The sequence below is a fragment of the Lemur catta genome, chromosome 4 (genome assembly GCF_020740605.2).
Source record: "Lemur catta isolate mLemCat1 chromosome 4, mLemCat1.pri, whole genome shotgun sequence".
NCBI classification, from domain to species: Eukaryota; Metazoa; Chordata; class Mammalia; order Primates; family Lemuridae; genus Lemur; species Lemur catta.
In genome coordinates this window covers 27,220,826-27,247,893 of record NC_059131.1, presented here as the reverse complement: position 1 = coordinate 27,247,893, position 27,068 = coordinate 27,220,826, and the positions used below count along the sequence as shown (strand labels likewise).

Here is a 27,068-nt window from a genome sequence, read left to right as displayed (position 1 = left end):
CTCTTCCGGCAGAGGGCGCGCCCGAGCAGGAAGTACGTCACGGGCCAAGCGGAAGTAAGTTGTGGGCCTTGCGCGTGTGCTCTGCGAACCATGGCGGCCGCCGAGGAGCCTTTAGAGTTCCACGCCAAGCGTCCCTGGCGCCCGGAGGAGGCGGTAGAAGATCCAGACGAGGACGACGAGGACGGTACCAGTGAGGCCGAGAATGGGTTCTCCCTGGAGGAAGTGTTACGGCTTGGAGGCACCAAGGTAACGGCCGCGGGCTCCGGGGAAGGGGGACAGGCGCGGGGAACCCGAAGTGGTCCCCGTGTGGCCCCGGGAATGGCCCTCCGCTCCCGCGCTGCGGAGAGGAAGGGCGTCCTGGACCCAGACCCTGGCTTCAGAATGTGTTCGGTGGGCTTTCCGCGCTTCTTTCCACTGCTCTTTACAAAAGGAAAGTTTCGAATTGAACGTTGTATGCTGTAGCCTTTCTTAGGGTGTAGGTGGTCCTCTCATTTTATTGTCTTGGTATAACCAGAACTCCATCAAGTCAGAGAGAACTGACTTTGCTTGGTCCTGACCTTGTGGCATCAGCCTTTCGAACTCCAGTGGTGTCGGAAGTTTACTTTTTGTTTTCACAGGGTACATGCCATGTACACTGTACGCTTAGAAGCCCTCTTTTGGGGGACGTACACCGTAAATAAGAGAGGCAAACAGGCAAACTTTTAATTACATAGTATTATGCATACTATATAGACACTGAGTAGTGCTATGGAAAAAAATAAAACAAGTAAAGGATAAGGAGTGGGAGAGGGCATTACAATTTTAGGTGAGGTGAGCAACAACCTGAAGGAGAGGGAGGAGTAAGCCACGTGCCATTCCAGATGGAACAGCGAGTGCAAAGTCAGAGTTAAAACTGTGCCTAACCTATTCTGTGAACAGCAGAAGTGCCAGCGTAGCTGAGGCAGAGTGGTGTAAGGTAAAGGGAGAATAGTAAGAAATGAGGTCTGAGAGGTAAGAGGGTGGGCTTTTGCTCTGAGTTTTATTCAAAACCATTTAAATATTTTAAGCAAATACGTGACATAATTTAGCTTATTTTTTAAAAATACTGTTATGTTTGGAGACCAACTTTGGAGTGGGGGAGGGTGGCAGGAGAAATGCAGCCTATAGAGGCAGTTTGCTCTGTGCTTGTGTTATATTTAATTGTTTAATAATTAATATATATACAAGATGTAAACTTTTAAAGGGTACGTGGTGAAAAGCCTTCTTTCCCACTTTTATCTCCAGCCATGCATTTTTCCTGATAGGAGGCAATTAGTTTACACTTTTTTAATTTTTCAGGGATATACCTTTGCAAGCAAATAAATATTCATGTATGTATATGAAATATGTATATTATTTTTTATAAAAAAAGTACCATATATATACTTAAATATTTTGCAGTTTTTTTCTTTAGTGCCTTAGAGACCCCTCTGTATCAGTGCATAAAGTTCTATATCATTGCTTTTATGGCTACATATATCAATGTGTCTATCTTAATTTATTTAACCATCCATTTATTGTGGATATTTAAGTTATTGCCAGTCTTTTGCTATTTTAAATAATGCTGCAGTAAATAACCTTAAGTGTACATTTTCCCCACATTTGCAAGTGTATGTGTGAACTAGATCTGTGGAAATGAAACTGTTAGGTTAAAGGATATGTGCCTTGTAGTTTTGATCGAAGTTGGCAAATTTCCCTCCATATAGGCTGTGCCAGTTTACACTCACATCAGTCATATGAAAGTGCCCTTTTCCCCCATCCCCTGCCCAGCACCACTTGTCATAATTTTATCTTTGCTTATATGTAGATTTAAAAATGTATGTATCATTGTGGTTTTAATGTAGATTTCTCTAAATGTCAGTGAGGTTGAACATCTTTTCATATTTTTAAACTTTTTTCTATGAGCTTTTCATATCCTTTGCACATTTTTCTATCAGATTATTTGTCACTCTCTTACTGATGTATAGGAACTTTTACATTGAAATATTAAGCCCAATTACTTTGATATGAGTTGCTCATATTTTTTATCCCAGTTTATTATTTGCCTTTTGATTTTTTTCCTACATGTTTTGTGTGAGAGAGAATGGGAAATTTACCTGTCCTTTCCTTTGCACGCCCTGAGTTTGTCAGATTTGAAAAGGTTTTCTCTATTCTGAAATTATTTTTAAATTATGTTGTGCTTTCTCCTACTATTTTATGGTTTTATTTTTCTCATTTAAATCTTTGATGCATCAAATATTTATTTTGGGGTAGGGTGGCACCCTGGGTAATACCATAATAACTCAACTTTGTTGATTTCAAAGATATAAATTTCAAATTAACTTTTGGAGTTAACTGTTGAATTTGTAACATTTTTAATTTATGTTTTTATGCAGCAAGATTACCTTATGCTGGCTACTTTGGATGAGAGTGAGGAAGTGGTGGATGGAGGCAAAAAAGGAGCAATTGATGACCTTCAGCAAGGTGAATTGGAAGCATTTATTCAAAATCTTGGTTTGGCTAAGTATACAAAAGCATTCTTAATTGAAGATGAACCAGCTAAAAAACAAAATTCCAGCAAAAAAGAAGAAAAAATATTTAATAAAAAGCAAAATGCAACAGAAAGTGAAAGGACATCAATCAATAAGGTGAAAAATAAGAGCAGACCAGAACCACCTTCTGATGAAAACAACAATGCCAAACCAAAAGTAAAGAAAGATAAGCAGGACATCTTTGAATTTTTTGAGAGACAGACTTTGTTACTAAAGCCTGGAGGCAAATGGTATGACCTGGAGTATACCAATGAATACTCTTTGGAACCCCAGCCTCAGGATGTGGTGTCTAAGTACAAAACTTTGGCTCAAAAGCTGTATGAGCATGAAATCAGCTTATTCAAAAGTAAGACTAACAATCAAAAGGGAGCCTCTTCTACGTGGATGAAGGCAATTGTGTCATCGGGGACACTGGCTGACAGGATGGCAGCCATGATTCTCCTTATTCAGGATGATGCTATTCACACACTGCAGTTTGTAGAAACTCTTGTGAACCTTGTTAAAAAGAAGGGCAGCAAACAGCAGTGTCTCATGGCTTTGGATACTTTCAAAGAGTTACTCATTACAGACCTTTTGCCAGATAGTAGGAAGCTGCGGATTTTCAGCCAACATCCTTTCAACAAACTGGAACAGTTGTCTAGTGGCAACAAGGACTCAAGAGATAGAAGACTGATACTATGGTATTTTGAACACCAGCTGAAACACTTAGTGGCTGAATTTGTGCAGGTCTTAGAAACTTTAAGTCATGATACATTAGTAACCACTAAAACTCGAGCCCTTATAGTGGCTCATGAGCTTCTTAGTAACAAGCCTGAGGAAGAAAAGGCTCTTCTTGTGCAGTTGGTAAATAAACTGGGAGATCCTCAGAATAGAATAGCCACAAAAGCCTCCCATCTGTTAGAGATGTTACTTTGTAAACATCCCAATATGAAAGGAGTTGTGTGTGGTGAAGTAGAAAGGCTACTCTTTCGCTCAAATATCAGCCCTAAAGCTCAGTATTACGCAATTTGCTTTTTAAATCAAATGGCCCTCTCCCATGAAGAAAGTGAATTGGCTAACAAATTAATAACTCTTTATTTTTGTTTCTTTCGGACTTGTATCAAGAAAAAAGATATTGAGTCCAAAATGCTTAGTGCCCTTTTAACTGGTGTGAATAGGGCGTACCCTTATGCCCAGAGTGGTGATGACAAAGTGAGGGAGCAGGTTGACACGCTATTTAAAGTGTTGCATATTGTGAATTTTAATACCAGTGTGCAGGCTCTAATGTTGCTTTTCCAAGTAATGAATTCTCAGCAGACGATATCGGATCGGTATTATACAGCATTATACAGGTATGTACATACCATTCCAGTATATTAATATGAGGAATAAAGAGTTTAGACAACTGAATTTTAGTCCTCCCCTAAAAGCAACTTGCTACTCTTTGAGTGAGTCCCTTAATCTTTATTTCCCTCGTAGGCACAAAGTATATTAGATGCTTTGACTACATCGTTTATTATTTTTTATTTTGAGAAGTTAAACTACAGAAAAATAACCCCAAAAAAGCATTCATATCCTACCACCTAATATTTCAAAATTAACATTTTGCCATATTTGTTTTAAATCCTTTGGTATATTAAAAAAATAGAACTGGAAGTATAATTAAAATTTCCTTCTCCCCGCTTATCCTCAATCCTATACATTCTCCCTCCTATCCTTCACACAGCCATTCAGTAATTCATTCAGTGAGTATTTTTTATCTTTATCCATTTGTTTTATTTCATTTACGATGAGTATTTCTGAGTGCCTACATATATTCCAGGTGCTCAAGATGTGGCACAGTGAATGAAATCCCACCCCTACATGTGCTTACACTCACATGGGGAAGAGGAAATGGGAGATGGAGCTAAACAAGAAAATACGTTAGATAGGGAGTATTGTTGGGGGTTGCAATTTTGGATTTTTTTTTTAACATCGTGATTAAGATTTTGTTTGCTGAACTTTGCGACTGTCTTACAACTTATCTGTTGGGCATAATATTTTGAACAGTGTGTAAAAAGCTTGCGACCATTCAAGTAAACCAACAGGCTATGTTCAAGAATTTAATTTATTTCTGTCTGATTCGTTTTTACAATTTTACATACATACATCTTATGAGAAAATGTAAAGTAGAAGATAATATCTTAGACATAAGCCACACTGGGTTTGAGTCTCAGCCAAAGTTTCTGGGTAACTTTGGGCAAGTTACTTGATCTCATTAAAACCGTATCGGCAGAAATAATCCTATTTTATGAGGCCTAAGTTTGTTGTAGAGAAAAGCACCTATCTCATACTGTTACTGTGAAGATCATTTAATTTATACAAGGTTATGCAGGTAGTAAATGACAGCACTGGGACTTTAAGGAAAATTGGAAAGTTAATGTATGTGTTAACACATGTAATCTTCATAGGTATGTTATGTGCTTAATAGTGCATAACACATAGTAAGTGCTATGTGTTGGCTGCTATCCTTATTATTAATACTATTCACATACATTTCTTCAGTTTAATCCTCTTAGCAGCTCTCCAGTCTGTGAGGAACAGAAATTTGTGCAAGGCCACAAAGATATTAAGAGACCAAATTAGGTGGCAAATCCAGGTCTTTCATGGCTTTAGAGTTCGTGCCATTTAATGACACTGATTGTTCTGGTACCCTAAAAAGAATGTCAAAGGAGTTTCCACAATTCTTTGAAGTAATTTTTGAAGTAATATGTACTTAATGTTATTAGTTTGAGAAGAGTTCCATTCTCAGAGTGGGGGAGATAAAGAAAGAAAAAAAAAAGAAGAGTTCCAAGGCTGAAAATGTAGAGGTTTTGGTTTCTTGAGGTTTTTTTTATGGGGGGAGGGGGTGAAGTTTTTTTTTAACTTTTGAGGACCATTAGAACTTATAATTTCCAGAAAGTATTTGGAATCCATTGGAAAACATATTTTTCTAAATCCTTTTAACATCACAGGCTGCTTAACACAGTAGTCTGACATCTCTGAGGAAGAGTACATTCCTAAATTCTTTAAATTACTATTTGCCGAGAGCTCTCATGGATGGATTTCCTTAAAGGGCAAATTTTAAGCCTTCTTAAAGTATTTATTTGCTCTTGGTTTTAAAAATTGTTTAAATTTTTTTAAAAGCCCTAATTAATTGAGAGATAAAATTAATGACATGATTTGATATACAAAATATGATTTATCAAAAACTTCAGGAAGATGTTCTCTGTCAAATGATGGAGACATTCTTCTCTAAGTTCTTCTCAAATGTTTCTGTTGATGTGGAATGCAATTTATGACTAGAAATGAGTTGCAGAGTGTATGGGAATGTTGAAAATTTAAATGTAAATTGAGAAAACTGAATATCAAAGATTGAATAATAATACAGAATATCTCAAAATATCACCAAAAGGGTGATATTTTCCAATTGGAAGAAACTGGATATGCAGAGCAATATGAAAACATTTCACAAGCTTAAGTATTTTCATTTTTAGTATTAGTGGGAAAAAGTTAATGGAAGTGCTTAGAACAAAGGAAGTCATGATTCCACATGTTTTTACAGCTGATCTGGAAGATTGTGTTAATTTTGGATACCCTACTATCTGGAGGTCCAGACCAGTTGGGGTATCTCTAGGATTCAGCAAGTAAGGTAGAGAGAGAATTTTAAAATTATCATGTGAGATCAGAGTTGAGCAGCCTATAGAAGAGAGACTTTGGGGAGAGAAGGACACCTAAGAGCTATATAGGTTCAAGTATTTGAAAAGCTGTCAGATAAAAGTATTAAGTGCCTCCCTTTGGGGTTACAGCAGTGAATAACACAGGCATGGTCCTTATTCCATTGGACCTTGGGAGAAAAGGGAAAGGCAAAGAAACAAAGGGTTCAAAACTATGAAGAACATAAACATGGCACTGAGAGACTAACAGAGGAAACTGTTGGGTACTATGGACATGCGGAGAGCTGGAGAAGAGGATTCTGGGCAGAGAGAACAGGATGTATGGGAGGGTTATTACACAGTATGTTGGACTTGAGATTCTCTGAAGTCCTCACAACTTAATTTTTTACTATTCACGTATGGTCTTCACTAGAACCATGTGATGGGGGCTGCCTCTGGTCACCCAGCTAACAGGTAGTAATACAAGGACAAAAACCCAGATCTTCTAATGAACTGCTTTCATGGCTTAGTTTTAATTATTTGATTTTGGATTGGCCTTTCTGGTGGGATTCTGTGTCTGTATAAAAACTGTACTGTTAGGGCTGTGCCCTGTTGATGTAGAAAAGAGAAAACCACTTGGAAAAGAGAAGGGAAACCACAAAAAAATACGTCTTGCTTCATGTGATTTTTTTTTTTTTTCTTTTTTTCCTGATGCCATCATCATCCTTTCTGTTCTGGTATTGATTTCCATTTTACTTCTTATGGCAAAAATTATCTCTTGTTCTAAAATATGCAGGAAAATAGTTATCCCTAACTAGGAAGAGGTTAGTAGTTGCCTCTAATATGTGACTATTAATTGTGGAGGTGTATTATGAATAAAATATTTGATCTTGGTCTTTTTTTAAAGGAAGATGTTGGATCCGGGGTTGATGATGTGTTCCAAGCAAGCTATGTTTCTTAACCTTATCTACAAATCTCTGAAAGCTGACATCGCATTGCGCCGGGTGAAGGCTTTTGTGAAGAGGTTACTTCAAGTTACTTGTGAACAGATGCCACCCTTCATATGTGGAGCTTTATATCTTGTGTCTGAAATCCTTAAAGCAAAACCAGGTTTAAGAAGTCAACTAGACGATCATCCGGTATGTTTTACAACTGCTCTTTAAATCCAAGTGGGTGCTGAAATTCACTGATTGTTTTGGTATTGTTTTGCTTCAAATGACAATAACTTAGTTCTCTGGAGCACATAAGACTGTGAGTTCGGGATTCGTAGATTTTAGTGCCAGTTGTACAGTCTACTAGGAGGTTATGTTGCCTGACCCCTCTACTTGTTATAAACTGCACTTGTTATAAACTATACTAGAAACTGCAATTATATGAGATAGTTATAGAAGATTATAGAGCTACTAGATCTCTTAAGCCTGTTTCCTCAGTTGTGAAATGGAAATAATAACAGTACCTGCCTCGTAGAGTGACTTAGAATGTTCATGTTTCACCAGAATTGGAATAAGTGAATCTTCTTCAAAACTCTCCATCACATAATTGAACAGACTTTATTGCAACTTCTAGTTGATTAATGTAGATTCATTAAACCATTTTTTTTTGTTAGGAGTCTGATGATGAAGAAAATTTTATTGATGCAAGAGATGATGAAGATGACATAGAAAAATTCACTGATGCAGACAAAGAAATAGGTACAGTGAAAAAAGCTGAGACAGAGGAAACCGTATCTGAAAGTGACATAGAAACCAAAAAACCAAAGATTGCTTCCTGGGTACATGTTGATAATTTGAAAGGTGAGTTTTTTAAATCTTCAAATTGTTCTCTTGAATTTTTAAACCAGAGAGTTTGTTTCGTCTTTGATCTTCATAGCAACTAATATTATACCATTTTAGAAATCTGCAGTGTTGCTTTCTTAAAAATGGGAACTCTCATGATCAGATATTTTCAAGACCTTAGAAATAAATTATTAATACAAGGAGTTATTGATTTCTTTATTAACAAAACTACAGATAATTAATACGCATTTTTCTATAATTCAGATCTTAGAAGTTAAAGCAGATACCTTTAACATGTTAAATGCACAGTAAATCTTAGTTCCTTCGACTATAATTACGAGTTTATACCTTTGAACCAATTTTAGTTTCTTGCCCTTTATCTCTACATGTAAAGGCCTCAAACATGTAACACATGAAGACATCCAAATGTTGTGTCCACAGAAGTTTGATTTATAAACCGAAGTATTTGGTCATATATTATAAATTAAGAAAACTCTGTATAAGACAGAAACTTTAAGTGGTTTTCCATATATACACATACAAACTGAATTAAATTAAGTCTATTAACAGAATATTAAAGCCAAAAGAAATCTTAGAAATGCAGACTCTTCATTTGAAGCTGAAAAAAAAGAACACTAGCCTTGAGGTTCTAGAAATGTGGTGCCAGACCCATTTCTTCAAACTTGCTCGGGACTCATATTTAATTAATTCATCTCCAAATTTCAGTTTGTGAAGTACAAAAGAGAAGTCTAGTAGCCACCAGGAGAGTTTCTAAAAGAATACATCGGTTACCCTGAAGACTAAACTGAGAATAATCCTTTAGAAGGATGACGAGCATGTGCGATGTGAGGTAGTCAGTTCATAGTTTGTTCTGAAAATATTTTGTTTTAAATTTTTTAATCCCAAGTTTCTAAAAGTACGAAGATAATGTAAAATCTGTTCCAAATAAGAATTATTTCTGGACATTCTTTAATGATAAATATTTAGAGCACACTGAAGCTCCAGAAGACTTTAGACCTGTCTTCAGGTTATCTCCATATTAACATTTATGACCTATGTGACCCAGAAATAGGCACCTTTTGTTGCTATTCAGAAAAGGGAGAAATTTTGAAGGAAGTATTTAGTAGTTGGTTTATTGCCTGGTTTATTTAAGAGCAAGTGCTAGCTCAGATACCAAGATAAATTCTTTTTTTTTTTTTTTTGAGACAGAGTCTTGCTCTGTTGCCCCGGTTGGAGTGAGTGCCGTGGCGTCAGCCTAGCTCACAGCAACCTCAAACTCCTGGGCTTAAGCGATCCTGTTGCCTCAGCCTCCCGAGTAGCTGGGACTACAGGCATGCGCCACCATGACCGGCTATTTTTTTCTATATGTATTTTTAGTTGGCCAGATCATCTCTTTCTATTTTTTAGTAGAGACGGGGTCTCACTCTTGCTCAGGCTGGTCTCGAACTCCTGACCTCAAGCGATCCACCCGCCTCGGCCTCCCAGAGTGCTAGGATTACAGGCGTGAGCCACCGCGCCCGGCCCAAGATAAATTCTTGAAGGGGCTTGGAGTTCTTAATCTAGGCTGCTTTTCTAACTAAGAATGTTGGATATATCTCTGAGAATGTGGATGATGGTGGTTTTAATGGCCTCTGGGCTAGTAATAAAGCATTTGAGAAATACTATTTTTTGTTCTTAGGTGGCAAGCGGTTAAATACATATGACCCATTCAGTAGAAACCCTTTGTTCTGTGGAGCTGAAAATACAAATCTTTGGGAACTCAAAAAGGTAAAATAATTTCAAATTGCCTTTTAATTTGTTTGTGCTATGTATGCTCGCCCTCGTGGATTTGACACCTCAGAGTTTTCATTTTTCTTGTAATTGAGAAATATAGGAGTTAATAAACATTAAATTTGCACATTTGGGGGACGATACTGTGTAATGTGTTTATTTTGTACAAAATCTGAAATGTGCATGTAAAAGAAGGATGTTGTACATGGCTTTTAAGTGTTGCTTTTTGTAGGTAGATTATTGCATATAAAGACTCAGCAAAGTGGATAAATTTTGCCTTTTTAAATATACTAGAGGAATTCATATTTCTAAAAATATTTCTGTGATTCCTTTTGTAAAGCCAGTATCATCCTATGAATCAATCCTCAAGAGTATGACCACAGACCCCTAAGGGTTCTTGATACTTTTTCAATGAGTCTGCAAGATCACATCTACGTTCATAGTAATTCCAAGACATTATTTATCTTTGTTACTGTATTGAGAGTGGCACTGATGATATAAAAAGAAATGCTGGGTAAAACTGCTGCTTCCGTAGCACGAATAAAGACCATGGCTACCAAGCTGCATTAGTAGCTGTTATAGTGTTCACTACCACATACTTGGAGTTAGGGGGGAAAAAAAGCCAGCACCACTTGAAATGATGAAGCAGGAAGAATTCTTTATTTTAGTACCTTAAAGTACAAGTCTTTTTAGTGGTTTTTTTGTTTCTTTTTTTTTGTGTGGAGACAGAGTCTTACTCTATCACTCTGGCTAGAGTGCAGTGACGTGATCAGGGCTCACAGCAACCTGAAACTCCCAGGCTCAAGCCATCTTCCTGCCTCAGCCTCCCAAGTAGCTAGGACTATAGGCATGCACCACCACACCCAGCTAACTTTTCTATTTTTTGTAGAGACAGGATCTTACTCTTGGTCAGGCTGGCTTTTTAGTATTTCATATATAGCAAGTATATATAACACACTTCTGCTGCATACTCTAAGTATGAAGGTTGTCACGCGTCTCAAGGAAGGATACTTATGCAGTTGTTGCAAGCCCATCTAGCTTCTTTCTCATGAAAGACTGACAAACTGGTTATTCAAGCTTAGGTATTTGGGAGGCATTTTCTTCAAAATGAATTAATTGAGCCTGTAGCTTTAAACAAAACAACTGACAGTATTTGCTGTCATGATAAAATTCAACCTTTCTGCCAGGCACTGTGGCTCATGCCTGTAATCCTAGCAGTCTGGGAGACCAAGGCAAGAGGATCGCTTGAGCCTAGGAGTTTGAGGCTGCTGTGAGCTAAGCTGACACCACGGCACTCTAGCCCAGGTGACAGAGCAAGACTCTGTCTAAAATACAATATAATACGTAATAAAATAAAATTTAAAAAATAAAAAAAAATAAAATTCAAGCTTTCAAGCAAAGACAACAATTTTAGAAATTTTGTAATCACCACCTTGAGCTTGACAGTTTCTCAGTATGTAAAAACTTTTCTGATGAAATTAGTGGTGATGCTAACAGTTTGATTTTTGTGATAAAATATAATGAACTGTGCCAACATTTGGGAGAACTGCATAACTCAGTACATTAGTATTTTTTGAAAGATGAGTGCACATTTTTAGAAAGTTCATAAATGTCTAAAAGGTCCATTCAAAGTAGACCAATTTCTAAGTAGCAAGTGCCAAAAGCCAATTGAATATGGTTTCAGTTTCCGCATTGCAACTAATCTTCAGTTTCAATATAGTACCGAAGAAGAAAATTCACAATTACATGATAGGCTATTTTCCAACTGTGTGTCTGTGTAAAGCCAGATTTTCTTAATGTACTTTAACGTGGAATACAGAAGCAGGTGAAAGAATCCACTGTCTTCTCTTAAGTCAGACATTAAAGAGATGTGCAAAACTGTAAAATAATGTTACTCTTCTCCCTATAATTTTTGTGTTGAAAATTATTTTTTATAAACATGTTATTTATATTAATATGTACTGGATTTATTGTTATTTTAAATGAACTATAAGTATTTAAAACTTTTGTGTTAATTTTTAATAAGGTAAATATCAATAGATATAACCTTAAATAAAAGCTTTTGGGATCCTTGTTTTTTAAGTGTGTGAAATGGTCCTGAGACCAAAATGTTTGAGAATCACTTATCTAATGTATTGGCTTCAGTTTCAAATTTTTGGATTTTCTTAAATAAGCTGTAATTGTAGTAATTTCTAACTTTAGAAATATTGATATTATTCACATCTTTCTCTTTAGTTATCTGAGCATTTTCATCCCTCCGTGGCTCTTTTTGCAAAGACTATCCTTCAGGTAGGTCTAAAATATTCAGAAGATAAGAAATAAAAAATAAATAGTATAGTTTTTAGATAATCAGTAATTGGTTATACAGCGTTTTCTCCACCAGACAGAATCATGTACATTTTGCTGCTCTTATAAAGCAGCAGTAACTTGTTTAATACAGAGCAGCAGATAATTTTCCCACTCTGAGATGAATGGAAATATAAGACATTAGAAAACCACAGCACTTCCTCATTACATTCTGGCTTCTTTCCTGGAGAAAGACTGCCATCCCTTTTCCCCTTTACTATGTTTGCCACTTTGGGATTTGGTTCCTGGTTAATGGTTGGATTGCCTAAATTATTAATATTATTTACCTAACCATAAAACTAGCAGTACAGCATAGAATATGTATGTATATGTATTTGTGTGTTTAATTTTTTTAAGTTATAATATGCATGAGATATTTGAAGGGTCATTTATTAGATATTTGTGCCTTTGATGCAGTGTAAGAGAAGCTTATGTTTTTCCTCTTTTTCTTATCCGTATGCATAGATGGAATTTGAGTTAAGTTCTTAAATCCCCCTCTACTTTTCAGGGAAATTATATTCAGTATTCAGGGGACCCCCTGCAGGATTTTACTCTAATGAGATTCTTGGATCGATTCGTGTACCGAAATCCAAAGCCCCACAAAGGGAAAGGTATGCTTCTGGTTGATGAACTATTTGGTTTTCACTGTTGATATTTAATAAACAATATGAGCATATAACTAGGTTTTACATTACACTGTCATAATTTTACATTTCAGAAAACACAGACAGTGTTGTGATGCAGCCAAAAAGGAAACATTTTATGAAGGATATTCGTAGTCTTGCTGGTAAGTATAAAGCTTGAACAACTGAAGACAGTAACACATGAATTGTGTTATTCTTTTTTCCACTTTATCAGAATAAAAGATATTATCTATCTTCTGTTTCCAAGAATGTGTACATAGTCTCAAGTCTTCTAAGGCCAGCCTGAGCAAGAGCAAGACCCCGTCTCTACTAAAAATAGAAAAAATTAGCTGAGCTTGGTGGCACTACTTGGGTGGCTGAGGCAGAAGGATCACTTGAGCCCTGGAGTTGGAGGTTGCAGTGAGTGATGATGATGCCACTGCACTGTAGCCGGGGCGACAGAGCAAGACTGTCTCAGAAAGGAGGAAAGGAAGGAAGGAGGGAAGGAGAGGGGAGGAAAGGAACGAGGGAGGGAGGGAAGGAGTGGGGAGGAAAGGAACGAGGGAGGGAAGGAAGGAAAAGAAAAAGAAAATGGAAAGTTTAAAGTGATTATTAAGAGAACTCTTAAAGTTTTATTTCTCTTGAAATTGGGATCCTATATGCAATTGGAGGACAATGAGAAAACTATTTCACTGTGACTGTACTGATGGCAATGTACTGCCTACTTTTTGCTGTAACCAACAAAGTTTCAAATGTTGGGTCTTCTCCTCACAGACTTTTCCAGAGATTGTCCCATGCATTACAACATCCCTTTTGTCTACCTTCCTCACAATTTTGAGATTTTAGAATTCTATTATTTTTATTTTTATTTTTTGAGACAGAGTCTCACTCAGTTGCCTGCACTAAAGTGCCGTGGCATCAGCCTAGCTCACAGCAATCTCAAACTCCTGGGCTCAAGCAATCCTCCTGCCCCAGCCTCCCGAGTAGCTGGGACTACAAGCATGCGCCACCATGCCCGGCTGATTTTTTCTATATATATTTTTAGCTGTCCAGGTAATTTCTTTCTATTTTTAGTAGAGACGGGGTCTCACTCTTGTTCAGGCTGGTCTCGAACTCCTGAGCTCAAACAATCCACCCACCTCGGCGTGAGCTACCGGGCCTGGCCTAGAATTCTAGATATGCTATATTTAGTCTTAAGAGCTTGAAAAGGGATTACTATAGTTAGTTAAAATGTTTCAATTTATTTTTCCAGTGAACAGTAAAGAGTTCCTTGGAAAAGAAGAAAGCCAAATACCAGTGGATGAAGTGTTTTTCCACAGGTACTATACTTAATACAGTTTCATTTGGGGAACTGCTAAAATTTAAGTTTTTAGATTCTATAAAATGCTTAAATTAACATCAGCATATTTTGAAAAGATCAGTGGATATGACTATCTATTTTTATGAAGGGAAATTTATAAATCAGTCATTTTGCTAATAAGATATCTTAGTGAAACTAAAGTAAATCTGGGGGGTTTATTTTTAATAATTTAGCATATAAATTTTGTTTTATGACTCTGACTTTGTGGAACTCGATCTTTAATTTCTTTTTATAATATAGTAATTTTCTTAGAGGCTTAAAATCTGCTTTAGTTTAATATAGTGATAAGTCATGAGTAATTTGTCCAGACCGTGGCCCTTTAAGCAGATTGAATAAAATTCATTCCACTACCATAGAAATAAGTCCTAAACCTACTAGTGTGCCTACCAATGCATTATAGTAGTACTTACTGTCTTATCTGGTTGATTGGTTAATTAGGTTTGATTTGGTTAGCTTTTTAAAAACATTCGGTGTGAATAATTTGGAGGGTATGGTTCCATCTGTAAACTGCTATGTTTTCCTGTATCCTAATGTAAGAATTGGGCTGTTGGGTCTTAAAAAAAATTAAAAAAAAGAATTGGGCTGACTGTTAAAATACTGTGATTTGAGGTCATTTAAAGCTACATTTTATAATATTCTAGTATGTACATCTTTATTGTTAAAGCTGAAACAACCTTTTACTATGCCATTTCCTGATCAAGATGAGTTTAGTTGTTTTTATGCAGAACTAGTTTGTAATAAACTGAAATCCTTGAAATTTATTTTACTCCACATTTCAAAAGTTTCTAGCTATTTTATTGAGTTAAACTATTTTTTATATTAAATACAAATTGTACTCATTTATTTCCAATGGATGAGTATACTTAAGCTTTTACAATTATGGATTGTCACTATAGGAGCTTTGATTAAATTATCAAATTATATAACATGCATTTTATTTTAGGTATTATAAAAAAGTTGCCATTGTTAAAGTGAAACAAAAACAGAATGCAGATGAAGAAAGTATAGAAGATGTGGATGATGAAGAATTTGAAAGGCTGATTGGTAATTTGTTTTGTTGACTCTTCACTTTGTAAAATAATCTATTACTGTTTGTTAATAGAACATGTAACATTAGAAGTAGAAGTGGCTTAGTTTTAAAAAATCATTTAGCTAAGACTATGCAAATCACAATGGAAGATTAAGAAATAGTTTGATGACATAGGGTAATTCACCCACATTTGCTCCAGAAAAATACATTGGACAGTATATATAAGAAAAAAAATTTATTTACTTGAGAATACGTTCATTCTTTTTTTTTTTTCTCTCTGAGACAGGGTCTTTCTCTGTCACCCTGGCTAGAGTGCAGTGGTGTCATCATAGCTCACTGCAACCTCAGACTCCCAGGCTCAAGAGATCTTCCTGCCTCAGCCTCCTGTGTAGCTGGGACTACAGGCGCACACTACCACACCTGGCTAATTGAATCTTTTGTAGAAATAGGGTCTCACTGTGTTGCTCAGGCTGTTCTCCAACTCCTGGGCTCAAGCAGTCCTCCCACTTTGGCCCTCCCAAAGTGCTGGCATTACAGGCATGAACCACCACGCCAGGACAGTATATTCATTCTTAAGGCCAAATCGCATATAAAATAGAAGCCATTTTGTTCATAATCACTTTGTGTTATTGATGGCAATAGTCAGCTGTTTAATTTTTTTATCTTTATAATCCACAGAGCTGGACAAATTTTAATTGAAACTTAATAGACTAAAACAAAAAACATGGTATATTGGAAAGGTTTACATTGATTTCACTTCTTTACATATTATACCTACTAAAAATAAGCACCTTAATAGTTTAAGAGTAAAAAGGACTGCAGTTAACTGTCATTTTATTTGACATTTACCCTCTTTCCATAAAAGAATTATAGAAAGAAGCTGAAATTAGCTGGGTCCTATTTTAGTTGAGGGATTTCATTAAGATCAGTATTCCATAAGTTTATATACGTTAATAAGACACACAATAGTCACATTTATATCATTTTGGTGTTTGTCATAAACAACAGAATCATGACTGTCTTATAATTCATTCAGATATAAGACATGTCAACCTTGTTATTCTTTGCTATATCTCATAATTTATATATTCTTTGGCAGACACATTTGAAGATGATAACTGTTTCAGCTCTGGAAAGGATGATATGGATTTTGCTGGGTAAAATACTTTTCTTCACTCTTCTCTTTACTGTTTTTCCAGCATTTCCCAAAGTGGTGTCCCTCAGAACAGTAGCCCACAGAATATGTAATGTATAGGGGAAATATATTCAAATAAGTTTGGGAAGTGGATACAGTATTCATTTTGGACCTTTATAATGCACATTATTAGAATATTTACTTTGAGCAGTGTGTAAGTCTTTCTCCTTTTAAATCATTTAACAGCCTAGTACCCTGGTAGTCACCAAAACACTACTTTAGAAAAACACTGCCTTTTACAAGTTGTGTTTTTTCCCAGCAACGTGAAAAAGAAAACAAAAGGAGCTAAGCATAACCCAGAAGATGAAGATTCAGAAGGTAGTGATGATGAACTTGATAACTTAGATGATGATGAAGTTTCTTTGGGAAGTATGAATGATGAATTTGCTGAAATTGATGAAGATGGAGGAACATTCATGGATGTGTTAGGTGATGAAAGTGAAGACATTCCAGGTAAGCATTTTTAAAAATAAGACATAAACTGTCTTCCATAACTTCCTCAGCCTTAGGTTAATTTTTCTGCTAAAGGTTTTTAAGGTATCACTATATTCAAATTAATACTCATATTGGCCAGAAATTTAAAGGGGACCTTTTTCCTTCTCATTTGGAACTGAAAGTTTTTTGTTGTTTTTTTTTTTTTCAGTAGCCAAGTTTTGAGTTTTTAGACTTAAATCAACAATTAGCTTCTCTGTACAATACCCATTGAACTGTGATGTTGCCCTTTTTTTATGTTAGATGAGTAATTAGCAGTTTATAAAAGTTAATCCATAATCATCATAATCCCATAGCATAGATGAAGAAAGTAAACATTTTATTTCATTGCTGTAAATTAGCAAAGAGCACCCACAATTGTGTCTTTGGACTGCTTTCTGGCCTTTCTTGTCCTTTCGTGTTCCTCGAGTATACACACACCTGCCTAACATCCTTGTACTTATTCTGGACCACAGCACAAGTTTCCTGTTTTAAGGAGTTTTATACTATGTGGTCTTATTAATGAAGCTATGTAATAAATTTGGTACTTGGCACAAAATATAGAAATATGCCAGTTATTCTTAGAGTCTTGATCTAACTCCTTCCTCAAAGCCTATGCTAGTAGAATTATGAAACCCACGTGGAACAGCAGTATAGCACCTTGGCTTCAGACTAAATATTTTAGCATATTTTAAAATGCTATTTTCCAGTCCTGTTGTTTTTAAATTGCTGAATGCAGATTTTTTTGTGTGATAGAACTCGATGAAGGCTGTTCCAAAGTCAATACTAAGAAAAGCAAGAGAAAAGGTGCAGATGATTTTGACTTTGCTGGCTCATTTCAAGGTAAGAAAATGCATTTAATCTCTGAAAACTAAGCAGTGTCTGTCAGATTCATGCATTTCCTGGTTCTTATCTCAGTATGGAAGAATGGTTACTGAGACTGAGTCAGGTAACAAAAGAGCAGGCCAAACAAATACAAGCAAGCCAAGCACCAAGATTTGTTAATCACAGTACATTCCGGAGAGGGAACGCGTCTATCTCCAGGAGTGGAGAAGACCTGAGTTTCTAATACACGCGTTTTTATATGATAAACTAACTGCCCCTCCTTTCTTTAGGTGGAGTTTCCATTTGCCACCCTTGGGTGATTGACAGGTTTCCTTACATAACTCACTTAGTCGGTACACATGCACCTTCCCAGAATCCTTCATGAAAGCCCATGGTGAGGGGTCAAAACCACAGTGCTAATTAGATGGTAATGAACCCCAGGCCACTTGAGGACAATTAAACCCCCCTAATGGGCATGCTGCAGTTTATCCAGTTTGTGGCCTTGACCGGATCTCCAGTTCGCTGTTTCTCTACCTCTTTTTGGATGGTCAATTCTTACATCTTCTTATTGTAGATAAAACATTTGTTCCTCTCCCTTCCTCCTTATCCCTACCTAACAGTGTCCACATGAAAGATATCATCATTTTGGGAAATAAACCTTTCTAAATTGCTTAATATACTTCCAGATTATATTAGAAAATAATGTTTTTCATTTATATGGATTATTTTCCACATATACCTTCAAATCATATTTTCTCTGCCTCTGACATTTAAATATCTCTAGATCATCTTTTCAATCATTTTTAAACCATTCAATTATATGTAAGCCCTAAATTTTCCAGATACATGTTACCTTTTTCCTTTTCTCAACCGTTACTCTTTGCCATTCGACCCTTGTAAAGTCCATGCTTCTTTATTAACTTCATTTTCCCTTTTTATACAGTCTACCATTTTTCTGCCATGACAAAACAATTTTAATCTCAATTTATCTTACATAAAAGAGATATGAATTCTTAAGTGTATCTTGTAAGATTATGCTTTACAGTGTAACACTTGTAAGATACTAACAAAAGAAAAAAGTGCTATATCAGGTGACAGTTTGAAGATTTTGATAAAAATGTAGAAAGCATTATGCTTTCCTTTCTAATGCCTCTGTGGCTTCTGCTTACTGATAAATAGGAATAAAAATAGATTTGTAACATTAAATAATAAAAATACTAAATAAAGATTCCTTTACATATGATAGTAGTCTCTCAGACACTTATGCCTATAAAATTTTTATCAGCTCTTTCAAATACTGCTATCAGTATCATAGTGTACTAATGGCTAGATGACTTAATTGATGCATATTTAAATTGTGAAATGGTTATCTTCTGGATTTTGTCTGCCCTTGAGTGATGCAGGATCACATTTTAATATTAGTATATAAGGCAAAGTTTTTCTCAAGATCATCCCTCAGAAAAGTGTTGTTTTGCCTCAAGTCCTACTGAGGTACCTACTCAGCCTGTTATTAAAAGGTGCTCTCTCAGTGACCTTGTTTTCATTAATTAAGTACTATTTCAGATGTTAGCCTGAAAGGATTTCAAATCTCTATCAAGGCTGGGCACGGTGGCTCACACCTCTAACCCTAGCACTTTGGGAAGCTGAAGTGGGAGGGTGGCTTAAGGCCAGGAATTTGAGACCAGCCAAGGCAATATAGCAAGACCCCATATCTACAAAAATAAAAATTAGCTGGGTGTGGAGGCATCTCCCTATCCTAGCTACTTGGCAGACTGAGGCAAAAGCAAGAAGGATATTAGCTTTTTTAAAAATGTCATATATTGACTCTTAAATTATATTTTTCGTTAAATGCCAGTTGCCTTAATGGTGCTAAAAAATAACTGCAGTTGTATTTTTACCCAAAGATAATTTTTTAATAAGATCATGTTGGAAGAATTATGTTTTTTTCAAAATCATTAGATTTACAATCAAATAATCTAGACTTATAATTTTTTTTAGGATCAAGAAAAAAAAAGAAAAGAAACTTAAATGACTCTAGCCTATTTGTATCTGCTGAAGAGGTAAGGCTAATGTACTACTTTAAGAAGTTAGCTATTCCACATAACTTTAAGTTTCCTAATAAATTTATCCTTGTTTTCTTTTAAAGTTTGGCCACCTATTGGATGAAAATATGGGATCCAAGTTTGATAACATTGGCATGAATGCCATGGCTAACAAAGATAATGCAAGTAAGTAACCTAAATTTTTTATTGACGTTTTTAAAAATAGGCTTGACTTAATTAAAACTTCAGAAGATATGACTATTTTTGGAGGACCATTTTATGGTACCTTATAACCTGGAAAAAATGGCTTTTTCTTCTCCCTCTTGGGAGAGCATGAAGAATTAAAGTATTTAGACCACAGCAAAAAAGACTACAGACTACAATAATTACTTTAGCTTTTTTAGAAGGTGGGCTATTTTTATGTAGTATGAGTTTGCTAAATAACTTTATATGTTTTAAAGACATATTTCTGATATTGTTACGGTTTTTATTCTTTCACCAGTAAAAGTATTCAGAGGAAAGACAATCTTTAGAGCATTAGTTCCTTTTCCTTCCTTAGTCATTTATTTATAAAACATTAGTCTTTGATAATAAATATAGAAGAAAAGCAACAAAAAAGCAGTGGATTTGCATAGTGGGTGGGAAAGTGCAGGCCACGGCGGGCCACGAGTTCCTGTTACTCAGCAGGCTGTTCTGTGTGACCGCCAAGAGTCTTCAATGGCGTAGTAGGCTCATCTTTATTCTCCTCCCAAAGGTCTCAAACAGCTTAAATGGGAGGCCGAACGTGATAACTGGCTGCACAACAAAGATGTGAAAAGTATCATCAAGAAAAAGAAAAATTTCAAGAAGAAGAGGCTGAAAACCACTCACAAAAGTAAAAAGCAAAGGAAATGAGTTATTAATGTAAATTATAAATTAAAATTCTGCTTCTAATTTTTGCTGTTCAACCATTTTTCTTGATCTTGTATTCTGATCCCATACATTCCAGACTGTTCGATGGATCTGTAATAAACTATAAATAAAAATAGCTGTCACTTATAAAGTCATGTAAAAATATTGTTAAACTTGTATTAAGAAAAACTTTTTTCCATATTGCTACATAATAAAATAAAAAAGAGGACAACAGGATTACATATTTATGTATAAGCTCTTGCATCTCTACTTATCATTGTAATGAACACTATTTATTGTTACTTTATACCAGACACTGTAAGTACATAAGGTTATCTTGTTAAGGCCTTGTAGTAGTCCCATGGAGGTAGGCATTATCTCCACTTGAGAAAGAAATAACCTCTGAGAAATTAGCAAACCTGAGATTAAAAAAAAAGGCTCATGCCTGTAATCCTAGCACTCTGGGAGGCCAAGGCAGGTGGATCGTTTGAGCTCAGGAGTTTGAGACCAGCCTAAGCAAGATCGAGACCCCGTCTCTACTAAAAAAATAGAAAGAAATTAGCTGGACAACTAAAATTATATAGAAAAAATTAGCTGGGTATGGTGGCGCATGCCTGTAGTCCCAGCTACTTGGGAGGCTGAGGCAGAAGGATTGCTTGAGCCCAGGAATTTGAGGTTGCTGTGAGCTAGCTTGATGCCACGGCACTCTAGCCGGGGCAACAGAGTGAGACTCTGTCTCAAAAAAAAAAAAAAAAAAAAAATGATCTTTTAAACCCATTCTATCATCACCTCAGATATGTCTCGTTCCAAAGTCTTATGTTTTTAACCACTGGAAGAATTAAGAATCTAGCCCATTAGCTATCTCTCCTCTCATCTCGGTAATTCTAGATAACTTTAGATGAGAACTTTCTCAGAAGAAACTAAAATAGATGTGAACAGTATTGTTGGAAATTGACACATTTAAAGTGAAGTCATTTAGTTCTTAATTCATTGTAAGGACACTACTAAATTTAAAGGTTACGTGAAAAAGGTGGTTTATACTCTCATTTTTACTTAAGGAAAAACATACCTTCCAAGATGAAGGGAAATTTCTTGCTCATTGTTTGCCTGAAATCTGATGAAAAAAGGAAGTCTTGAAATTAGACATGATCAGAAATTCATCACATTAACACATCGAGCCACAATTTAATGCTACCTTTAGGGTTCATATGATAAGAATCATATACATTAGAAATTTGTTTTAAGGTCCTTCTGGTGATCCAGGAACTGTATCCTTTTGGATAGGATCTAAGTTACCTTAACATGTAGCTGCCTTATAGTTAGAGTTTTTAAAATTTGGCCTGTATATAATGATGTAATTTATTTTTAAATGGTATTTAAAAGCAAATTTTCATTGTCAATGATTAATTCCCTTATGCAACTTTATGAACTGTTTTTATCGATACTATTTTACCCTGATAAGGAATTAGAAATAAAATCATACCCAGTTTTTGAAACTGATCCCAAACTTTAATTTGCTTTTAAATACTGTTGGGATGCTTGCTTTATACCCTTAGGGTCTAAAAATATAGAGGTTTTTCTGTTTTTTGGGTTTTGTTTTTTTTTTACCCCAAAATACTAGGATTACAGATCTGAGCCACCATACCCAGCCAAAGTATAGAGATTTTGTGAATATCCCATAGCATCGTGGTACAGTGTTCCAGTTAAATACTTTGAGGAAGTGACAAGTTTCAAAGATGGCCACCACCTCATGATTACGCCCTACTTTTGGGAAAAAGCACTTCCTTACAGCTTCAGAATCCTTTCCTAATAAAAAAAAAAAAGAAAAGAAAAGCACTTCCTAATTTTAAAAGTTGATTGTGGCTGGGCACAGTGGCTCACGCCTGTAAGCCTAGTCCTCTAGGAGGCCAAAGCAGGAGGATCCCTTGAGGTCAGGAGTTCAAGAGGAGCCTGAGCAACAGCCCTCTCTACAAAAAGTAGAAAAATTAGCCAGGCATGGTAGTGCATGCCTGTCGTCCCAGCTACCTGGGAGGCTGAGGCAAAAGGATCGCTTGAGCACAAGAGTTTGAGATTGCAATTAGCTATGATGATGCCACTGCACTCTAGCTGGGGCCACAGAGTGAGACTGCCCCCCCCCAAAAAAAAAGTTGAGGGCTCTAATATAAAATTTCACCCCCAACAAAATGTCAAAGCACTTTCAGTGATAGCATGGGAAAGTCGTTTTGTGTCCACTATTGATGCACAGAATAAATACCCTAGCCTGAGAAAACTGGTTACCCAGAGAAAACAGCAATGCTACTTGACTTTTTCGGTCTACCAATGAAGCATAATGGGCAGGCCAGGTTTCCGCCATCTGTGCTCCCAAACTAAGACAAGGACATTTGCTCTGCCCTCCTCACTAGTAAAACCCATGGAGGTGTCAAACATTTCCCCTAGTCTACGACATTTTTTAAGGGAGAAGTGAGAATCATCTAGTCTACTATAATGAATGCCTTGATTTCCCTTCTGCCCATAAAAATGTCTTAATACATTGAATCTGGAGAGGCAATTTCTCACAAAATGCCATTATTATTTGGCACCTAAAATGCATTAGCAAACTCTATACCCCTCTAGAAAGCATTAATTATGCTTCTGAATTATGATTACCTTGGCTTGTGTTCATCTTAGTAAACAAAAAATATGCTCCAAAAAGGCCGAGAAGTTCAGCTACTAAAACTCCTTTAAAGATCTTCTTTGCCAGTGGTTCCATACGGCGAGTCATCCTAAATTTAACAATAACCAAATGTGTAAACCTGAATGAGCATATTTAAACTTCTACTACCATTTCTATAAAAATAACTAATTCATTCCCACAGTTTGAAGGGTTTATCTGTGTAGGAGTAAGACCCCAAAGTTACTATATACTTTTTGTTTTAGACATATCCTACATACCTAGATACCTAGTTTTCAAACTCCACACCTGAGGGGCACAATGAGCCAAAGACAAGATTGCATAAAGCACCAAAAAAGAAAATTCAAGTAGAAATTGTAAAAACTAATAATTTATGGAACTAAGATTTTAGAATTTTCTAAGAATATAGGATGGTGAGAGAGGTTAAATCAGTTTTACCTGAACTGGGAATTAGATGATCTAATGGGCACAATATGTAAAAGCTCTTTGTAAAGGATCTTTACAAAAGTAAGATTATTCCATAAATGGTTCTAAATTTTTTATAGCTGGAGTTCTACATTTATTAATATAACATATTAAACTATGTGACATATTCAGGCGTTTTGCTAGATACTAAGGACACAAAGTTGAGCAATAAACTAATTGGTTCTTGTTCCTGGAGAGTTGCTCTTCTAACAATCTTAACACTTTAACTGCATCAGCCAAGATGTTTGTTAAAAATACACATTCATGGCCGGCTGTGGTGGCTCATGCCTGCCATCCTAGCACTTTAGGAGGCTGAGGCAGGAGGACTGCTTGAGACCAGAAATTCAAGACCAGCCTGGGCACCATAGCAAGACCCTGTCTCTACAAAAAATTTTTAAAAATTAGCTGGGCATGGTGGCATGCACCTGTAGTCCCAGCTACTTAGGAGGCTGAGGCTGCAGTGAGCTATGATCATGCCACTGTACTCCAGTCTGGGGGACAGAGTAAGACCCTGTCTCAAAAACAAACAAACAAACAAAAAAATGAACCTTAGCCTGCAATTGTCCACTTCCCAATCTCCTCAACCTCCTGAGTAGCTGGGACTATGGTCCCGTACCACCATACCTAGCTAATTTTTTTCTTTTTTGTAGAGAAAACAGGGTCTGGCTATTTTGCCCAGGCTGGTCTTGAACTCCTGGCCTCAAGCAGTCCTCCCACCTTGGCCTCCCACAATTCTGGGATTACAGGCAAAACACCCACCCCAAATAATTTTTATACAAGTGAGGGGGACAACTGGTTGGGTGATGACCCAGTAAGTGGCAAAACTACAGACTGTTTAGATCTTAATTCTCTTCCCTGTAATTAAAAGCTAATCAAGAAAAAGGATTTGAGTCTTTATTCTTTTTTTCTAATTAAAGTAAAACTAAACAAGGAAAAGGACTACATAACAAATTAAGAAAATAGAATATTTAACTCTTACTGAATATATGAAATGTAAACCCAAGTTTTTACTCAGCCTCCCTGTATCCCTGAAGTCAAGAACAGGAGAACCACTAGTTTTTATCTCAGACTGTCAGGCATTTACCCCATTCCCTTCTAACTCCTCTTCACAATGCCTGAGAGCAGAAGTAATTAAATACCCTCCTTTTTGTAGGATTATCCTGGTAATATCCTTACCAGGTGTCCCTCCTCCCAAATATTCCCTTTTCTCATTTTGATAATGTGATCCTCCTGGGGACCAAAAGATTAAAACTTTATTTTTCTTACATAAAAGAAATGAAGCAAAGGAAGTTACAAAAGAACCTATATAATACAAAGAGACCTGTGCATAGGTGGGAAGAGAGAATTGTTTTGCTCTGTTCACTACAATGTTGTACATTACTGACTGAAAATGAATCATGCTAAATACAGATAGCTCTCGGGGTTATTTTTAATGTTCAAGGGGTGAAAAAAACAAAGCCTGCCTGCAGCCTATTCCATAATTTAAGGAATCCACGTAAAATTTTGTTTTGTTGTGAGGGGGCGATGCTAAGGGTTCAAAAAAATAAAATCCAAATAACATTCTATATAATAAAGCATTTACCTTTCTTAAAAAATATGTGTGTGTGTGTGTGTGAGTGACCAGGTACAGTGGCTCACGCCTGTAATCCTAGCACTCTGGGAGGCCGAGACAGGAGGATCGCTTGAGTTCAGGAGTTCGAGCAAGACCCTGTCTCTACAAAAAATAGAAAAATTAGCTGGGTATGGTGGCACACGCCTATAGTCCCAGCTACTTGGGAGGCTATGGCAGGAGGATCGCTTGAGCCCAGGAATTTGAGGTTGCTGTGAGCTGCACTCTAACCAGGGCGACAGAGGCTGTCTCCAAAAAAATACATACACACACACACACACACATATATACACACATATACACATATGTATGTTTTACAGCCCAAGGCCCTCAGCACAGGAAGACAGGGTTTGGGGGGTTTGGAGAAGGCTGGAGTTTAGGAGAAATTTAAAATGAAGCAGTCTCTGGCAGGCTCAAGGCAGGGCTGTGTGTCACGGCGTTAACGCCACACTGGGCCGAGAAGCTGACACGGGGTGCACAAGCTCAAGACAAACGTGCAACACTGTGTCCTCAAGCCCCTTGGAAACCGAGGCTGCTTCTCCGGGCGGAAGGGGCCTTACCCGGCTCGGCAGGCCCAGGAGACACGGTTTCAAACAGCGAGGTCTCCCACGGCCCAGACGCGACCCAGCTCCTCTGCACCGCCTCCCTGGGTCTCATTAACAACAGCAGTTTCTTCCAGGTTCCCGCGGACGGGAACCAAGCAAGCAGCAGAGGCCGAGGACAGCGGCCCTGCGCTGGCTGCCACGTCCCTCAGCGCCCGACCCCCCCGGTTCTCGCACCCCCGCCGCCCCCGGCCGCCCCGGCCCCTGGGCCCCCAGAACGCCGGGCCGGGCCTGCAGCCGACCCCGCGGGCAGCGCAGGCCGCACCGCCCCGGCGGCCGAGCCGAGGTCACCGACCGACCCGGACACGCTCGCCTCCGGCGAACTGCAAACAGTGACACTCGAGTGTCCGCCGCATAACCCCAGAACTCTGTCGAGAGCCTCCCCAAGAAAAAGGCCCTCACCGTCTTAGCACCGCGGAACCCCCAGACAGACACCCGAGCGCGAGCCGCGCACCGCCGCCTCACCTGAAGCGCGCGCACAAGGCGCCGCGCATGCGCGTGACTGCACAGCGCCCCGCCCCTCCCGCCGGCGTAATCACAACTTACTGTGCTCTGACTAGGAGCCAGGCCTGAGTGCGGCTGCCCACGTTATTTTACTTAATGCTCACAATTGCCCTATGTAATAGGTGCTGTGAGGAGCTTATTTTGCAGCGAGGACAAGAGGCTTACCCTGCCCACAGTCACACAGCTAATAAGAGACAGAACTCGGATTTGAACCCAGGACACTGGCTCGATGGAGCCCGTGCTGGATCGTTTTTCCACACTCTGCAACCCAAAGTGTGAGCCTCAGAAGATCAGCAACTTAGGCATCACCTGAGAACTTGCCAGATCTGCGGACCTACTGAATCAGAATCTGCATTTTAACAAATCCTTAGACAATTCTCTTGCAAATTGACATTTGAGAAGCAGTGTCTATGCTGCCCACTAGGTGAGCCGAGGAAGAGGAGAATGACGCGAAGGGGAGGAGAGGGAGGAGAAAAGGAATATAAAGGTCTACTGCGATGCCATGTGCTCAAGACAAAGCCTAGAACACCCAAAATAGTCAGACACGATCGACCTTCACTGAAGTTCCAGTCTAGTGGGGGTGGGTGTGAATATATCCACAAATAACTGATGAAAAGTACACAGTAAGGGCCTTGAAGGATGCGTTTTAGAGAAGGGGTGATAGATAGAGCTGACTTTGTCAATGCC

The 27,068-nt window shown here is 37.5% G+C and overlaps 2 protein-coding genes across 4 annotated transcripts; one reads left to right on the top strand and one right to left on the bottom strand.

Moving 5' to 3' along the window:
• The first annotated feature begins 45 nt into the window (after nucleotides 1-45).
• On the top strand, nucleotides 46-20,685 carry CEBPZ (CCAAT enhancer binding protein zeta). The gene is made up of 16 exons (XM_045549408.1): nucleotides 46-246; nucleotides 2,394-3,880; nucleotides 7,110-7,341; nucleotides 7,809-7,995; nucleotides 9,656-9,744; nucleotides 11,983-12,036; nucleotides 12,602-12,704; nucleotides 12,812-12,880; nucleotides 13,969-14,035; nucleotides 15,020-15,120; nucleotides 16,206-16,263; nucleotides 16,561-16,754; nucleotides 17,529-17,615; nucleotides 19,596-19,657; nucleotides 19,744-19,825; nucleotides 20,394-20,685. The coding sequence occupies exons 1-16, from the start codon at nucleotides 91-93 to the stop codon at nucleotides 20,531-20,533; spliced, it is 3,168 nt and encodes a 1,055-aa protein (XP_045405364.1). The 5' UTR covers nucleotides 46-90; the 3' UTR covers nucleotides 20,534-20,685.
• CEBPZOS (CEBPZ opposite strand) lies at nucleotides 20,181-26,379 on the bottom strand. Of its 3 annotated transcripts, none has more exons than XM_045549409.1 (4): nucleotides 26,343-26,379; nucleotides 23,177-23,292; nucleotides 21,600-21,644; nucleotides 20,181-20,651 (listed from the first exon to the last, which is right to left on the bottom strand). In XM_045549409.1, the coding sequence occupies exons 1-4, from the start codon at nucleotides 26,369-26,371 to the stop codon at nucleotides 20,569-20,571; spliced, it is 273 nt and encodes a 90-aa protein (XP_045405365.1). In that variant the 5' UTR covers nucleotides 26,372-26,379; the 3' UTR covers nucleotides 20,181-20,568. The 3 variants fall into 3 exon arrangements, with proteins under 3 accessions (XP_045405365.1, XP_045405366.1, XP_045405367.1); XM_045549410.1 differs by having other exon boundaries at nucleotides 26,280-26,362; XM_045549411.1 differs by lacking the exon at nucleotides 26,343-26,379 and adding an exon at nucleotides 25,836-25,950.
• Between the last annotated feature and the right edge of the window lie 689 nt (nucleotides 26,380-27,068).

Excerpts from the sequence above, each read along its gene's own strand:
- CEBPZ (XM_045549408.1), top strand. The coding sequence starts at position 91 with ATGGCGGCCGCCGAGGAGCCTTTAGAGTTCCACGCCAAGCGTCCCTGG. Across the intron at positions 12,705-12,811 it reads AAAGCCCCACAAAGGGAAAG|AAAACACAGACAGTGTTGTG; the intron begins GTATGCTTCTGG and ends TTTACATTTCAG. Across the intron at positions 19,658-19,743 it reads TATTTGTATCTGCTGAAGAG|TTTGGCCACCTATTGGATGA; the intron begins GTAAGGCTAATG and ends TTTCTTTTAAAG.
- CEBPZOS (XM_045549409.1), bottom strand. The coding sequence starts at position 26,371 with ATGCGCGGCGCCTTGTGCGCGCGCTTCAG. Across the intron at positions 23,293-26,342 it reads GCCTTGTGCGCGCGCTTCAG|GATGACTCGCCGTATGGAAC; the intron begins GTGAGGCGGCGG and ends TGTTAAATTTAG. Across the intron at positions 20,652-21,599 it reads ATTTCCCTTCATCTTGGAAG|TTTATTACAGATCCATCGAA; the intron begins GTATGTTTTTCC and ends TTTTATTTATAG.